The 18,892-nt window shown below is 36.8% G+C and overlaps 1 protein-coding gene across 1 annotated transcript in view; it reads left to right on the top strand.

The window, feature by feature from the left end:
* The window catches only part of LOC139140037 (UDP-N-acetylhexosamine pyrophosphorylase-like), a 36,923-nt gene that overhangs the window by 2,359 nt on the left and 15,672 nt on the right, over nt 1-18,892 (top strand). Inside the window, exons 3-6 of the mRNA XM_070709029.1 lie at nt 10,521-10,725; nt 12,435-12,610; nt 13,719-13,891; nt 15,806-15,999. Of these exons, the coding sequence (XP_070565130.1) occupies nt 10,521-10,725; nt 12,435-12,610; nt 13,719-13,891; nt 15,806-15,999 (748 nt within the window). The remainder of the gene's footprint in view (nt 1-10,520; nt 10,726-12,434; nt 12,611-13,718; nt 13,892-15,805; nt 16,000-18,892) is intronic.

Here is an 18,892-nt window from a genome sequence, read left to right on the forward strand (position 1 = left end):
TGTACCAAGCCAAGTGGGTGAAAATACATATGGTTTTGGCTCAATACCACTTTTTACTGACATGGCAGATAGGGAAGTGGTACTATCTTGCCGGTAAAAGGTTAAAAATTCACGTATACTATCTGTGAAATCTATCAGACTTGCTGCTTCCTCAAAATCGAAGAGACATCAAAGTGTGATAGGATCATACTTGTTCCTTTTTGGTGACAACAGTTCACATATCCTCCTAACATCCATACAAAGATACAAAATTTATTTATGATCCAGGAACACATGCAATGTAGTGCTCATCAGCTTATGTTGGATTGAACTGAAAAAAGTGAAGATATCCGAGAGAGCAAAGTGGTCATGATCATAGATTTCCATCAACATTTATGTGGTAGTTTTCCATGAGCATTATTAGATGCGTCATAAACCAAAGTTTAACCTTCAACTGTAATGGATAGTTCAATCTACAGTGGTCTGTCGTTCAGCTGCAAGGTTAATGTTGTAATGCATGGCATCTGCTTGAAGTAGATAAGTGACCAACCGGTAGAAAGCTATAGCACATACATGTAAGGAAATGTAGATCTTGCACATGGGAAGAGGGGTGATAGTTTTGTGCAGTTGTGATTTATATTTTTAAGGTCACTGAGTTTGATAGCAGTCACATGTTGTTCTGCAGCAAAGTATGAATAGTGTAATCCTATGAATTGTGCAGTGCCTAGATTTTATTCACAGTTGGGTATGCTACCCTGATAAGCACACTCCAATATGTGACTATTGGTATGTAAATAGGAACACCTGTTGTCCTTTTTTCGAGTGAAAATTATTGTACTGAATCATCAGTTGGAAAGTGTTCAGGCCTCGCAAAGATGTTTTCATTTGGGACGTTACAAAAATATATTTAAGCTAATCTATTGAAATGAACTGTCAGATTTCCAAAATGGTTGTCATTATATGTAAGCTTTCCAATCATGATGACCAAAGCTTCGACTTTTGCCAGAGTTGATTCATGATACGAGTTGTTAATGCAAGCAGATGATACTAGCAGAAATGTATGGCTACTCATTGAAGTACACCAGATACATACAGTGTCTCCTTCAGACTACACTAAAATATTGTTATGTAGGTCATTTCCCCCACACTCATCATGACCTGAGTTCAATTAGTCTAGAACATCTCAAGGTCACTGCCCTTGATGACCTCACAACCTTGAATTCAATTAGTCATGTTTGGAATGTTCTGGAAAGTTGATTAGTTGTGTAAGGGAGATAATTTTAGAACAGTAATTAGCATGTCAATAAAAGTTCTAGATTGTTCTTACATGCCTTTATAAAAGGGACGTGCCAGCTTCCAGTCAGACTTTTGGGATCGTGTCTCTTGTGTGTTACTAAACTCCAGCAGTAGTCATTCTCTAGACTTTTCAAGACCTTCACTGCCAACGCTGGATTTATACTGTGGACTTTGTGCAGCTTCAAGCCTGCAAGGACTGTTCATTCATCCAACTGACTGTTACAACTCTGAGACTGGAGCTTTGCCGTCCCAGCTGAGATAAGTAGTCTGTACACTTTTAAAGCTTGTACTCTATCCCTAACTTAGCAATTAGTTTTATTTTTGTAATAAATTTGTTTTAAACGTTAACTGCTGAGTTCACCCTTTTGTTCGTTTTCTCTGCACGTAACAAATTGGGGGCTTGTCCGGGATACGAATATTTTGAGCCGTTTGACAACATTTTGCCTACCTTTTCAAAACTACTGTATACTGTGAACTCAGCAAAATTCAATCATGGCGGAATTCAAGCCAGACGAATTTATGGATGACCTTGATCAGGACACATTTAATTCCCTCAGAAAAGACAACCTCATAGCACTGGCCAATTCCTTAAAGTAGATGTCAAAAGATCTATGCGCAAGCGAGAAATACAGTTCAAGATTGCAAAACATTTAGTTAATCCAGGCCATTTTGGGGAGTCTGCCCTGAAAGATTATGAACCTGAGTCTTCCTTTGAACTCAGAAAATTAGAGTTAGAAATACAGGCAGATTGGCACGTGAAAAGTTAGCAATGGAAGAAAGACAGAAAGAAAAAGAATTACAAATGAAAGAAAAGATTGCAAATGAAAGAAAAAGAAAGGCAGGAAAGATTAGAAATGGAAGAAAGACAGAGAGAAAAAGAATTGCGATTAGAAGAACAGCGATTGCAGGTAGAAATAAAACGTTTAGAGCTTGGACAGTCAGGAAAATTCTTCCCTTCAGACAAGTTTGACATCACTAAGCATTTCAGGTTAGTTCCCCCTTTCCAAGAAAAGGATGTTGATAAATATTTCCTTCATTTTGAAAAATTGCTCAGAGTCTGAACTGGCCTAAGGAGTCCTGGTCTATGCTTTTGCAGAGTGCTTTGGTGGGTAAAGCCAGAGAAATTTACATTCAGTTGTCAGTAGAGCAGGCTTCAGATTATGATTCTGTGAAGGAATTAATTCTCAAGGGCTATGAGTTGGTGCCTGAAGCTTACCGTCAGAAATTTAGGGATTGTGAGAAGGTGAAGGATCAAACTTATGTTGAATTTGCTCGAACAAAAGAACAACTGTTTGATCGTTGGTGCTCTTCTGAAAAGGTCAGTCAGAATTATGACAAATTACGACAACTTGTTTTGATTGAGGAATTTAAAAGGTGCATCCGGAGTGACATCAAGACGTTTATCAATGAACAAAAGGCAGATACATTGGAGGTTGCTGCACGTTTGGCCGATGATTATTCATTGACCCACAAATCTTCATTTCTCAGCAAACCATCCCAGTCCTTTTTCTACAGAAACAATGCAGGTAAATTTAACTCCAGCTTTTCATCCAAGAATTTCTCAAAGGAGAGTAGAAAATCAAATGACAACAGTTCACAGAATTCAAGTAACACTTCCACATCATCAGATCCCAAGTCTCAATCTCCTTCTGACAAACAGTTCGGTACACTTTCTTGTAATTATTGTAAGAAAGACGGCCATTTAATGTCAGATTGTTTCAAATTGAAAAGAAAACGTGAAGGTCAAAGTGGTCAAAGTGGATCTAAGCCCACCGGCTTTATTTCTTCATCAACTCAATTAGAGTCTAATAATTGTGCAACACATTTTCTGAGGTTAAATCCCTCTCAACCCCAATTAATGAGGTCAAGGTCAATTCTTCTCAAGATAGCATTATGGGTATTTTCGAGCCATTTATTCATAATGGTTTTATATCACTTTCTAGTGATTTCTCTTCCGCTACCCCTGTCAAAATTTTAAGAGATACCGGGCTTCCCAGTCTCTTTTGTTGGCAGATACCCTGCCGTTTTCTGAAAAGTCATTTTCAGGTTCTAAAGTTCTTATTAAGGGGGTAGATTGCAATGACTACATTCCTGTTCCTCCTCTTCATAATGTCTATTTGTCTTCGGACTTTGTTTCTGGACCTGTGGCTTTAGGTATTAGGCCTTTTTTACCTTTTGAAGGGATTCACCTTCTTCTTGGAAACGACCTTGCGGGGGACAAGGTCATTACTAATCCACTTGTGACTGATAATCCTAGTTTAGATCAGGATCCAGAGCCAATTGAACAAGAGATACCCGATTTATTCCTTCATGTGCCATTACTCGAGCCATGTCAAAGAAAACTTCCGAGAATCAAAATACTCTCAAAAATAATGTCACAGATGTTGACTTAAATGACACTTTTCTCAGTCAGGTGTTTGACACGGATCATTCCGTTATCCCTCGTGGATTTGAAACTTCCAGTAAAACTTCTGCTGACCAAAGTCAGACATTTTCTAGATCAAATCTCATTGCAGAACAACACAAAGACCCAGATATTTTGTCTTTGTTTGACAGGGTAGATGATGAAGATAAAACTTCAGATAGCTCTGTTTCCTATTATACAAAATCTGGTATTCTCATGCGTAAATGGAGACCTCCAGATGTTTTGGTTGATGACGATTGGGCTATAAAACATCAAATTGTGGTTCCAAAGCCCTATCGTGCTGAAATATTGCGCCTGGCCCATGAAACGCCCTGGGCTGGTCATTTGGGAGTAAGGAAAACTTATCATAAAATTCTCAGTCACTTTTATTGGCCTAATCTCAGGCAGGATGTAACACATTTCTGTAAAACTTGTCACACATGTCAGATGGTAGGAAAGCCGAATCAAGACCATTCCAAAGGCCCCTTTACAGCCAATTCCTGCATTTCAAGAACCATTTAGTAGGATTCTAATAGACTGTGTTGGGCCCCTACCAAAAACAAGATCAGGAAATGAGTACATGCTGACAATAATGTGTACATCAACTCGGTTCCCAGAAGCCATACCACTGAGAAATATAAAGACAAAGACTATAGTGAGAGCTTTAGTCAAATTTTTCACTTTATTTGGCCTCCCTAAATGTGTCAGTCCGATCAAGGCTCCAACTTTATGTCTGGAATTTTCCAACAAGTAATGATCAGCTAGGCATTAAACAGTATAGGTCATCCGCCTATCATCCAGAAAGTCAGGGTGCTCTTGAGCGATTTCATCAAACTTTGAAAAACATGATTAGGACCTACTGTTTTGACACAGAGAAGCAGTGGGATGAAGGAATTCATTTTCTGCTCTTTGCTGTTAGAGAGTCAATTCAGGAGTCTCTTGGTTTTAGCCATTTGAGCTTGTATTTGGACATACAGTCCGTGGCCCACTTAAGCTCGTTTAAAGAGAAATTCCTATCAGACGATGATGATTGTCTGAATATTTTGCAATATGTGTCAGATTTTCGTACAAAACTCTCTAAAGCATGTGAATTAGCCAGAGAAAATCTTGAGTCATCTCAGCAGTCAATGAAAACCAAATATGATAAAAGCACCTCAAAACGGAAGTTTGAACCAGGTCAAAAGTTCTTGTTCTACTTCCAATTCCTGGCAAACCACTCCATGCTCGTTACTTTGGGCCATACCTAATTGATAAGAAATTGAGTGATTTAAATTACATCATAATAACACCTGACAGGCGAAAACAAAAACAGCTATGTCACATTAATATGCTTAAGCCATATTTGGATAGGGATAATCCTACTATAACTCAGCCTGTCAGTGCAGTCAGTTCAACCATTATGAAGATAGTGATACTGAAACTGACTTGAGTGAAAATACTCTAAACTCAAAGCTGGGCTCGGTCAAGCTTCAGAACTCAGAAATCCTGGAGAAGCTGGAGTCTACAAAGTTGGCACACCTCCAGCCAGAACAACAACAACAGGTGAAAGAACTGCTCCACGAATATAAACACCTGTTTCAAGATGTTCCAACGAGGACAAACGTCATCTATCACGACGTTGATGTTGGGGACAGTAAGCCTGTAAAACAACATCCATACAGACTGAATCCAACAAAAGCGAAATATCTCCAGGAAGAAGTCAAATACCTGCTGGACAATGACTTTATTGAACCCAGTAAAAGTAACTGGAGTTCGCCGTGCATACTTGTTCCCAAATCAGACTCACAGTTATCGTATGTGCACGGACTTTAGGAAGGTCAACACTTTAACAAAGACAGACACTTTCCCAATCCGAGGATTGATGACTGCATCGACCGAGTGGGAAAAGCCAAGTATGTGACAAAATTTGACCTACTGAAGGGATTTTGGCAAGTCCCTCTGACGGCTCGTGCTCGTGAAATATCCGCCTTTGTTACACCAGACGGATTGTTCCAGTACAAGGTGATGCCATTCGGAATGAAGAACTCTCCGGCAACGTTCCAACGGATGATCAACGACGTCATATCCGGGCTAGACGGGTGTGCAGCCTACGTTGACGACGTCATTCTGTATAGTGACACCTGGGAGGAACACATCAAGCTCATGCGGAAGTTCTTTGAGAGACTGAGCAAAGCAATGTTGACTGTCAACCTTGCCAAATCTGAGTTTGGTTGGGCAAGGGTAACTTACCTCGGACATACTGTAGGACAGGGTGAGGTAAAACCTGTTGATGCCAAAATCAGTGCCATTTCAAGTTTTCCCATACCAAACTGCAAACGACAACTGATGCGCTTTCTCGGTATGGCTGGTTACTACAGAAAATTCTGTCCAAATTTCTCCACAATTACTGAGCCTTTGACTAACTTACTTAAAAAGAAAGTAAAGTTTGTTTGGTCAGAGCAATGCCAACAGGCATTTGATACACTTAAAGCCATACTGCAAAGTGCTCCAGTGTTGTCTGCACCAGATTTCACTTTGCCATTCAAATTAGCTGTGGATGCTAGTGATACGGCTGCTGGTGCTGTTTTATTGCAAGAGGATAGTCATGGTGTAGATCATCCTGTTTGCTATTTTTCACGCAAATTTAACAAATCCCAGAGAAACTACTCTACAATTGAAAAAGAGTGTTTATCTTTGATATTAGCTTTACAGCATTTTGAAGTTTATGTTACTTCTTCAAATCAGCCAATAGTGGTTTATATTGATCACAACCCTCTTGTTTTTCTGCAGAAATTTAAAGGCAAAATCAGAGATTGCTAAGATGGAGTTTAATGTTACAGGAGTTTAATCTTGACATTAGACATATCAAAGGCAGAGACAATTTAATTGCAGACTGTCTCTCTCGTATTTAGAGTTTATTGTTGTTCACTTTCAAGAAGTTTTACTTTAGAGTATAAAAAAAATTGAGTACTTAATCTTTTCAGATTACATTTGTAAAAGAAAGATTTTTCTTTGAAAAATTTTCTTTTTTTGAAGAGGGGGTGTGTTATGTAGGTCATTTCCCCCACACTCATCATGACCTGAGTTCAATTAGTCTAGAACATTCTCAAGGTCACTGCCCTTGATGACCTCACAACCTTGAATTCAATTAGTCATGTTTGGAATGTTCTGGAAAGTTGATTAGTTGTGTAAGGGAGATAATTTTAGAACAGTAATTAGCATGTCAATAAAAGTTCTAGATTGTTCTTACATGCCTTTATAAAAGGGACGTGCACAGCTTCCAGTCAGACTTTTGGGATCGTGTCTCTTGTGTGTTACTAAACTCCAGCAGTAGTCATTCTCAGACTTTTCAAGACCTTCACTGCCAACGCTGGATTTATACTGTGGACTTTGTGCAGCTTCAAGCCTGCAAGGACTGTTCATTCATCCAACTGACTGTTACAACTCTGAGACTGGAGCTTTGCCGTCCCAGCTGAGATAAGTAGTCTGTACACTTTTAAAGCTTGTACTCTATCCCTAACTTAGCAATTAGTTTTATTTTTGTAATAAATTTTGTTTAAACGTTAACTGCTGAGTTCACCCTTTTGTTCGTTTTCTCTGCACGTAACATATTAAGGACCTGGTGAAAAGAACATCCTTGCATAGAACTTAGAAGTGTAATCGATCCTCGCAACGCATGGCAAAACATTTTGGAGAACTGGAGCACTTATTGTCACAGCAAGTGCCTCTTATAGGAAATGTAAAATAGGGAACTTCTGGTTTTTGTAAATGTACATCATAAGTTTGACCGGTTCCTGTACAAAAGAAAATGTTCATCTATCGTCTTCAAAACAAAAATTGAATCAACGTACTCTCTTGAAGAAGAACGAGCTAGAATGGACTTGTTATAGTCAATATAATGTTTAAAACGTGCCCATATTGCATACATCATCCATCAGGCACTGACTGAGTGATTAATTCTATGTACAAGTTTTGAATGAGCCAGCTTGTGCATCAGCTTTGTACATTTCAAATGAAACTGAAAAATGTGATTCATCTCCCAGCTTTGGGTAGGGCTTTTAAAAGTTGTTCATAAATCCTCTCCCAGGCAGGCAATGAATTTGTCCTGTCAAAAACCTACCAATATTGATCAAACTCTGAACACGGACAAAATTGATGTCCACAGTAAGCAGTTTCCAGTTGAGGAAGATGCTTTAGAAGTTTGGTAAAATATTTAACATATCTAATGTTACCCTCTTCACCTGAAATATGGTAGGGGAAATGCGGATATACATAGCACTGTATATGTATATTTCACTACAGTAAAACTGATCTTAACATCCCTCAACTTACCAAAGAGTTTTTCAATATGTGAGGTACATTCAACCCAGTACATGAGAACATAGACCCTTGTGTCTTGGTCCAGGCATGGAGGTAGCAGAGTCTCTGCTACCTCCATGGTCCAGGGGGCTATGCTTAGACACAGCAAGTTTGAGCAGACGTTTACAGTTCAGATTAGCTTATTGTCCTGTCAACAGTTGATGTTGTAGTGCAATGTACTTACATGGAGTGGCACGATTTAATTTCCTTTATCTCGATATTCTGAAATGTGTAATTCAAAGGGAAATTATAGAATTTGAATTATAGAAATTAAATAGATTTATCGGTATGAGACACCCGTTAATAAAGTTGTTGTCAAGATATAATTGTGTCAACCAATATCATGTGAATAGAAATATCATCATATCAACCAATATCATGTGAATAGACTTCAAGGGAACGTTACATGTATGATAATTTAACCAACACATCATACCTATATTAATACTGACACATCATACCTTATGGTAATACTTTAATCACACATCATACCTTATCTCATCTGAAATGAGTAAATGTGCAAATGACATGCAAATCTGGTTTTAGTTCATTGTTCGGAGTAAGAGGATCATGTATGAGGCATCACAACCATAGATATTCATAGCCAACCCATACTGGTATAGCTCCACAGCTGGTGCTTGTTTGAATCAGTGAAGCCCTGCAGGTGATGTAATTTGTACTTTGACCTCACCGGCCTGTCTGCTACTGGACAGTGCAGGGCGTGAGTGTGGTGTGATCCAATTGTGTTCTTGTGTTTGTGGTCAGGTCATGAACCCCATGCACAATGAAATCAAGGCATTCATAGCCATAGGTGTTTGAAACATGGTCAGGGACTATATGTGAGATATAGCATTCTTGTCATTAGACCTGGTCCTGAATGAAGACATAGGTATTCATCAGAAACAAAAAACACACATAAACAATGATATGCTATAAAAGCTTCAAAACTATCATCCAAGAAAGTACTACAAACAGATGCCATCTCCTTTTCTGTAATTTTCTTATTCAGGGAAAGGGATTGCATATTTGAAATCATAACATAGTACCGGTAGCTACATTTTTCTACAGAGATATATTTATCTGATGCACATGTTGCAAGTGTTAATATTTGTTAACTTTTAATCCGTCCTAACAATTTGCTTTCAGTTTGACCTAATTACACATACTTTACTGTGAATCAGTTGTGAATTTAAAACAGATTATAATACAATGAACAGGTAATAGCCTGAATTTTCTACAGATGATGATGACTAGTTTATGGTTAATTTTAGAATCTGAATATCAACACAAACACTGACCAGTGTAACAATATAATATAGTCCCACTTTCAAGGAATAGATGACATTATATATCAAATATGAAACTGCACTTACATATTATATGATATACTGTCCCTTCATGAATTGTGGAGGGACCACAACATGTATGATAATCATAGAAAAATAAATTGCTGACAAGTTTGTACCAAGAAATGTTGTCACTCGCCATATTTGGATTTTGTACTCTCCATATATAGAAAACTGGCATATTTTCTTAAGACAGGAGTACATGTACAAGAAATATCAAAGTTTGCAAAGCTAACATTGGACAATGAACTAAATGGGAGTGGTCTTTGATTGTGTGAATTGGTAAATGAAAGAAGCCCTTGCTCTATAGAGATGTAAATACCTGTATGTATGGAAAGATACCCATTGTATTCATGACCTTCTTGATCGGTATTTAGGTTACTAGTGGAACAAGGCTACAAAGCAGACACACCATACAATATGTCATAAAGCAAAATGAAAATTAGAATACTCATCAGTGAAAAAAAATGTCTGTCGATGCTGTTGTGGCAGGGAAAACTGAATAAATGAAATTAGTCTATTTGTCTGATGTGTAATTCAGCATGAAACAGAAGTTTTAGCAAACAGAAGCGAAAACAAAGAAAATCTTTAGTGTTTGTATTGCAAGTGGAGGCAGCGTTTTGGATTTCTCTACCATGGGTTGAATACCAGTGTGAACGCTGCATGTAGTTCCCAATGAAAATAAGAACACCCTGCCAACAACATACAACTGTCATTCTAGTTGACAAAACCTTGCATTAACTTAAATCATTTAAATACTGAACAGAAATTCAATCAATCCCTTTTTACCAATTTGAATTTTTGTAAGCATCTTTGTTAGCCATTTACCCATAGATTCCAGTAAACAGACCAGCAATCACCATTGATAACAATATGTTTGGGCCAAACCAAGGTTAAAAAGTATGACAAATTCAAGTTCAAAACAAACATTGTTCTCTGACCATCAATTAGCGTTGTTGATGACTTACAAAATCACACTAAACTTGTTTTAAACAGTTGCAGCTGTAAGTCACATTGGGTGCAGGGACTGTGTGAAAGTTCATCAAAAATTTTGCATGTTCAGAGCTAAATTAATCTGGTATTTATGTTTTATAATCCCCTGACAGGAAAAGGATTAAAATGGTGATTTTTTTTTGTGTTACAAATGTAAATTACAGGTTTGAAGCGGATATCACTGGGCAAGGTGTGTGTGCTGCTGCTGGCCGGTGGACAAGGCACAAGACTTGGTGTCAAGTATCCCAAAGGAATGTATGACGTCGGGCTGCCTTCCAAGAAAACACTGTACCAGCTACAGGCGGAAAGGATATTAAAACTTCAAAGGTTGGCGAATCAAAAAACAGGAAATAATGGAGAAGTGCCATGGTAAGGCTAAGTTCTGATATTTGATGAACAGATTGAAATAGTTGTAAGGTCATTTAATACATTACACATTACAATAACCTGAGTACACAAATTGAATTTGAAAATGATATATGTTTTATTGTACATGGATATCATCATTAATATGTAGGAAGTACTGGTATCTATCAATCATATTTATAGACAGTAATAGGTTTGACAGGAATATTATATTTAAAACATGAGATGCAATGGCTCTAGACTTTCTTGCTAGAATTGAATGATAAATGTAGGTCACAGAATTGAAAATAATTTAAACCTTGAATATGCAACTTTACAGGGAAAATTACTGGAATAAGTAGCCTGTTTGTGTTCAAAGGAAATGAATGTACCATTAAAATCAGACTTCAGTGACCCTAATTGAGATTTGCTGTTTATTAATTTACATACTTTTAGAGACACAAGATGTAAAAGTTATGTAGACATTACTGTTGTGAATTTTGCATCATTTGAAAATTTGATATTAATCATTCATGTCTTGAAATATGCTGATAGTGTAGAATATAGTCAACAAAAGATAGATTTTGTCCCAACTAGTCAGAGACAATAGGTAAAGAAAGTGATAATGAAAATTATTACTTTATCCTTTACAAATGTATGCTAATGAGAAAACCAGGTACTCAAATATATTGCATACCATGATGTGCATTCCAGTGATCTTATATTTAACTCTTGTCATACATTGAGAATATATGTTGTTTGTAGTAGGTATTGAATTGTTTTCATGGCGTAATGCCAAAAGGAAAACACAATATGTCCTCTTCAACAATTCTGTTATGAATCCAAATTAAAGAAAGTCAATAAGGTCAACAGGTGGTCGGCTATTTCTGTCTTTAAATAAAAAACAGCAACGTGGCACTGCAGAAAAATGTGGTATGATGTCATGATGTAAAGATATGCATACAGTGACAGTCCACAAAGTACTGGTATTGAAACCGACAAAGAGTTCTAAAATAGACAAAATTATCCTAAATGGACAATAGGTCTAACTTTCAATAATCTATTATCATTCTTTATTCTCTATAAAACAAGCCAATATTTTAATCTTGTTACATGTAATTAATGTATGGTGAAATACAATTTTTGCCAATAAAATGCGGTGATGTCGTTGACAAGTGAATTGTATATATAGCCTAGGCTAAAATTCAGTTGACATCGATACATAGACATTACTGATCGCACATACAGGCTGTGTGGAACATAGACATTTCAACATGATTTATGAAGTAGAAAAGGACATAGAACTAAAATATCAGAAAAACGCATCCAAAGTTGATGGACATATTTTAAATGGATGTACACAAATATTTTTAAAGGATGACAGTCAGACTTGCAGACTGTTGAAATAAATGCACATACAGTTACAAAATGCATGAAATATGCAGTGTTATTAACTGATAAATAGACAGTCACGATTAATTGCTCTCCACCAAAAATCTGATAAAAAAGGTTAGGAATTACAGTATATTTTTCTGTTTTAGCCACTTTTCGCTGATATATATATGTTTACTGTTTTGTAAGCTAGAAGAATTGATATATATATTTACTGTTTTGAAAAGGCTGGCATGTTTTGCTATGACTGAAAGGTACAGCTTTCATCATAGGAATATTCCTTTTCAGTTTGCTGGTGTTTTGAAATTTAAAATATTACACACTGTTACTTTACCTCCTAGGTATATCATGACAAGTGAGCACACGCTGAAACCAACCAAGGAGTTCTTTGAGAAGCATGACTATTTTGGGCTGAAAAAGGAAAATGTGATTATGTTTGAACAGCAGATGTTGCCATGTCTGAGTAATGATGGTAAAATTATCATGGATGAGAAATGGAAGATTGCTCGGGCACCAGGTAAACTGGCAATTTATTACTGTGGGACACCACAGACGCACAGTTTGGTTTTATTATCTTAACAAAAAGTGGACTCTTGATAATTATTTCAGATTTTTTGCTGAGAGCGGTGAAATGACACATGGTTTACCTTTTGCGGGTGTCGTGAATACTCACTAATGTGAAATGTTTGAAAAAGAAGTTTCATATCTGAAAAAACATGAAGGCAAAATGTTAGATCCTACTAGTCCTAACAGTACACTTGAACAACAATGAGTTTAGCTTACTCTTGAAACTGAACATTCACTTGGAAAGAATAGATAGGCAAACACTTCAAAACCATATTCCCAGTGGCCTAAAACACATCGACCTTTTGTCTGTTGACAAAATTTCATTGAACTTGAAATGAATACAAGATTTGCAGTTTTCTATCTTCCACGTTTTTCTCATGGGCATAACATTGGGTAATGTTAAAAATTCGTGAAAAATGCCTACCCACCCTAATCCTTGAAATAAGTCAGTGAAGACTGATGTATTGATTATTTTTCAAGTGAGTGAAAACGTAATATTGATTATCAGTCAAGTCTATGGAAACATTAGTCGCCATGTTCCAATTTTGTTTGGAGTCAATGAAAACTTCTCAGTTGTATTCCAAATCAATGAAAATAATGTTTCAATTCATTGAAAATAAACTGATGACGTTTCACATCAGTGCAAATTGATAAATTAGGTACTTGTTTGTTTGCTAAATTTTACTATTGAAATGGCAATATCAAAATTCATCACGATTTCGTTAAAAGAGCTACACTGTAATCATATATACATTACTTCTTTCCAAAGCTTTTTACCATGGTTCCCCTTTTGATAGAAATACAGTACATGTAATTATCAAGAACTAAAAATTTAACCGTACTATAAAATCATTTGTAGTATTTTTCAGAGCTTTGCAAAAGCACTGAACAGAACTGATAATGCAATACTGTATTGTCACTAGTTACGAGATGCATAAATCACCTGCTGGCAAAAAAAAATTTCTTTTCTGAAACAAAATGGAAGCGGTACATTGTTATATCGCTGTAGCATTGGGACAAACATTTACACTATGATCACGTTGCTTTCCATCCAACAGACGGCAATGGTGGTCTTTACAGAGCTCTGGGAAAGTGCAAGATCATTGAAGACATGGAAAGGAGAGGAATCAAGTACCTGCATGTGTACTGTGTTGATAACATCCTTGTCAAGATGGCAGATCCAGCGTTCATTGGATTCTGCCTTAGCAAAGGGGCGAACTGCGGTGCTAAGGTGAGCGCAGTCATGTGAAAATAACAGCTGTTGCTTCTAATTAAATTATTATACTTAAGGAATGTTTTAGTATGGTTACGTTTGGACAGATGTGCATTGTGATTTTAGGTGGGAGAGATTTGACAGCTATGCTTGTTTAAAGTTGGGTAAGAAAGTATTGTATGTTCAAATCTTTATAATCAACACTGTGCCATTATGGAATATTAGACAGGCTTGTAAAGCCTTGATTGTTGTAAGTAGTTTCTGCACAGAATGAGTTCAAAACATGGAAATGGAAAGAATATCCTGTGTAGGAATGTCCTGGATTAATAGAATACATACATTTTTGCTACGGAGGGTTCAACTTTCTCAAATGCCTGAGTTGAAATTCAGGTTGGCAACCAAACTCATCTTAAAAACTGCACTACAGAAAATTTAGATTTTGAAAGAAAAACCTGGCAGACTAATGATCAGCTTGTTTTCTCAGAGAATCTTAAAAAAACTCACAATAGCTTTTCAGAAAACTGGTTGTAATTAAAATGTAAAAAGTTGTGATATTAGAGAAGCCATTTATTTTTAAAATGAAGATCTGACTTGTCTACAAGATGCATGTTAGCATGGTTAGATGGAGCAGGCCAAGTTTGACATGTTATATAGTGTTGTAAAAGCCATTTCCTTTCCAAGTGAAATAAGAACAGGTATAATCCTGATCAGATAAAACAGAAAGCAAATTGTTTTTCCTTGATTTAAATTCAAGCAAAAACAAAGTTTTGCAAGGAATGAATTAGATACACACACACACAATGATAGGTGAACCATATCAGGAAATGTACATCTTAACAAAAAAAATTCCTCATCAGTAACTTTTATTTATTATTTCTAGTTTGATACGCTATAAAGACATTTGCAAAAAGCAACAAAAGTTTTATATGGGTGTAAATTTACAAGTTATGTAAATAAATTCATTGGTGCTTGTTCCATGTCCTTGTTGTTGTCTCAAAAATACCATGCCATGTAGTCGTGCACACAAAGAAATAATTTCATCAGAAGGTATGATTATCCAAAAGCCATCACAAACTGGATTTCAGGTTTCAACATGTTAATTAAACACAATTCTCATCGACCAAAACTGTTAAAACTGATTTCATAAAGAGAATTCTGTGCTCGGGTTTGTGAAAAATATTGAAATAAACTGTTCCATGTATTATTAAAAACTGTAACTCTGTTTTAGAACAGTGGTATCGTTAATTTTCTGGCTGCATTTTTTCTCATTCTCTGCTTAGTGTTCCTTTGTTTTAACTTTCTTTCATTGTCAAAAACCTAAAAATTGATGTGAAGACAAAATGAGAGGCATATTGTAAACCGTTGGTATATTTTAGGTTTTGGTAATATAACATTACAGAAGAGGTCAAAACACCATTGTTCATAATGTGTTGATACTGTCATAGGTTACACTGGCAGTTTTAAGAGATCTGGAATCAACAGAGATAGAATTACTCCTCTTAGATAAATTCACATAAAAATGCAGTGTAGTAGTTTTTTTGGAACAAGTCTTTTATGTATTGTCTCTGTATCTAGGCTATTGTATGGGGCAATTTGTGGCAGACAGGTTTTTCGAACAAATTTGTACTCGTAAATTCTTGGCTGAATCACAGCCTGTGAATAAATACAATGAAAACATGAAAATAAGAATTATCACTATGCAAGCTTTGTATGATGGAATGTCTTCATGTATGATGTTACATAAAATGACAGCCAGATGGTCAAATTTTTAAATTTAAGGAATATTTTCTCCAATCAAAAAGCAGATGTGTGGCCCTTTTGTGAAGAATTCTATTTTTACTTCTCAATATTAAAAGAAAACAGTGTTAAAACTTATTTCAAAGTACACTGCCTCCTAATACACATGCCATTTCCCTTTTGTTCCCTGAGCAGGTTGTAGAGAAAGCCTTTCCAACAGAGCCTGTAGGTGTCGTGTGCAAAGTCAGGGGCAAATACCAAGTTGTTGAGTACAGTGAAATCACGCTGAAGACAGCTGAGAAGAGAAACGAAGATGGCAGACTCACCTTTAGTGCTGGAAACATCTGCAATCATTTCCTAACTCTGGACTTTGTCAAGCAAGTTGTAAAGTAGGTAACAATTTCTAGTTTTCAGACTTTAAAAATTATATCAAGGTCAAGAGGTATAGCTCAAGGTAACAAGTGCTTGGTGATAAATTTCAAAGACTAAAATTTTCACAATTCTGTGCCCGTTTTGAGTCTGTATGAATTCAGTTTCATACCTACAGAAAAAATAAAGATATCATCATCTTTTCTTTGTGAAAATGAAGAAAATTTTTTGCCCCATGGAGTCATGACATCTCCAAGAAAGGCAGCCATTTTTAATTTCAAATAAACATGAATATTCATCGAGTGGGGCCATCAGTATCTGACATATTCTGTGCTCTCTGTTTGAACATTTCACTGTCCATTTTCATCCTAGAGACTGCAGCTCTGATCAAAGACTACTATATAGTAGTTGGAATGAGCATTTGGTTTTTTATCTGAATTCAAATTAATGTTTTCTGTGTAGGATGGAAGGTGGGGATGGGGATGAAACACTAGATTTGTATTTAAGTTGAAGGTCTGCCCTCTTTTGTACAAAAATCAGATGAGTGACATCATAGCTGAAATGATAAGATTAATGTGTGTCTGAATCTTAAGTCAGCTGACTGCTAGTGAATTATGTAAATAAATAAATTATTGATAGAGAAGAAATCCAAAATTCACAAAATAATAATGTCAACTAGAGAGATATTACCAAATAATTTAAATACCTCAAAATAAATCAACCAGTTATTAAATACTAGTAGTATGGAGAATATGATGCAATGAAATTAAACTGCAATTTTGGAGTTATGTAAAACAAACATATCCATTATGATGAGTTCAGCGAGTCCTCTCTGTCTGTCAGGTGTTCTCAGAATGTAGTTTCATTTCCAAACCTCATGTCACTCGTTTGTTGAGAGGAGTTTAAAGGCCAGGGACTTGATACCCGGGATCAAGTTAATCCCGTTCACCTTTGACATTCACGGGCGGGATCGAATGTTTATGTCTGTGTTAATTACGGCAATGATTAGTGTGCACAGGAGATTGTAAACAGGCCAATGTGTTGACATGCAAACAACAAATTATACGTAACAGAATATAACGGCGAGACCAGTACACTGAGCAGACTGAGAAACATTTCCTGAAGCGGCCCGCGATGCTTGTAGCAATAACAGGGGTACTTCAACAGTAACGACAAAGGTACACGACGCCGCTGCAACTGACGGCTTTATTACGTTCCGAATTAGGCCTACCCTGGGCCCGGGCGCGGGCTGCAACTGTACAATCGCTGCAGCTAAACGATAGCGTAGACGTCGTGCCATTGCCAAGATACTCTGCTATTACCGATCGTTTCGTCTACAGAACTACTAAAAGCCCTCTCACTAAAAAAATAATTACGGTTTGAAATCGTTGAATTAATCTGAAATTAACACCGTGGTGCATTAATCTATAAAAGATTATTAACAGAAATAATAAAATGTAACATCACCGATCATAAGAAACGTGGTGTTGAAGAACATATTTCTTTGAAGAGAAGACTGTAGCGACTATTTTCTGTAAGTATAATATGACTTTAGCAAACTTGCGAATCAAGCATCTGAAGAGTATCTCCAACACTTTTGGTTTTGTTCTACTCTTGTTATAAAATAAGTCAAATTTCGGGAAAGTATCTGTACATTTTCGATATCTGTGCAGCGCAAATGTGTAAACCGACACAGCATCCATCCATCCTATAGACCATGATCAGTTCGCGAGTGCATAAACCACTTCTCTCTCTCTCTCTCTCTCTCTCTCTCTCTCTCTCTCTCTCTCTCCTCCTCTCTCTCTCTCTCTCTCTCGTCTAGCCATTTGATGTTTTATTTTGCCGACATTTATTTAACGCTTCAAGATCACCGCTCGATGTTAATGTCGATTTCGATTTACGAAGTTTACCGGATAAACTTCGGAACTGGAGACATGTCACGACATGGAGCTAGTTATCACCATCGAAAGTCTGTAAACGTTTCTGCTCCCGAATGGACGTATTTAAATGCACAGGTGACTTCGTGCGTAAAATATTGAATTGCAATATGAATTTCACAGTTGAGAAAGTCTATGACTTTCAAACTAGACGTACAAACAACAATAAACATGGCGGATCAATGATATCGACGCATATTTTCCTCGCGACCGCTGGTGAGAGCGACTCGCAGAAATTTTCCAACCTGGCAAGTATGCTGGGTATGTACATGTAAACTAATAACAAAAGTTTAGCATTTTCTGTAAATCGATAAGCCTTTCGAACACGAAAGATTCGGATATCTGAACCTCGACAGTAACTACGCAGCTCGAAAGTTATCCTACTACAGGACAGGAACATTGGTCAAAGCCGGATTTCGCATGGTAGCTATGGAAACACGCTGTTCATTCTTAGAAAGCATGCAATGTACTGCGTACTGCTGATAACTCCCATGGTCCGTGAACTGTTGCGGTCCCTACACACCGTCAGTTGCCTAACATTCACAGGATTCAATCACGTGTGTCTTCAAATTTTGATACATGAATTCTACCAATCATCAACCACGGAACACATAAAAAACAATGGTCTTGGGTACGGGTTCAAGGACGTTCACGAAGAGACACCATCATTGTCGCAGAATTGTTTTGACTAGTTTTAGGAGAATATGGGCGATCTGTGTACGGTCGCACATCAAACCGACAAGTGTACGCTTTTAATAGATAAAAATATGATGTCCGAATTTTTTTTTTTTATTCAACTATATACAGAGTCATCGCCTTCGTTATCGCCTAAACATCCCGGGGTTTTTTTCGGAGAAACTGCAACATGAATATCCCCTAATGCATAGAGTACGAATGTTCATCCAATATATTTATTCACTGTTTCGCAAAACATCTCGTCAGATATGTGCTTCAATTGGCGAACGGACCAAGTTTT

This window comes from Ptychodera flava, chromosome 9 (assembly GCF_041260155.1).
Source record: "Ptychodera flava strain L36383 chromosome 9, AS_Pfla_20210202, whole genome shotgun sequence".
Lineage (NCBI taxonomy): Eukaryota > Metazoa > Hemichordata > Enteropneusta > Ptychoderidae > Ptychodera > Ptychodera flava.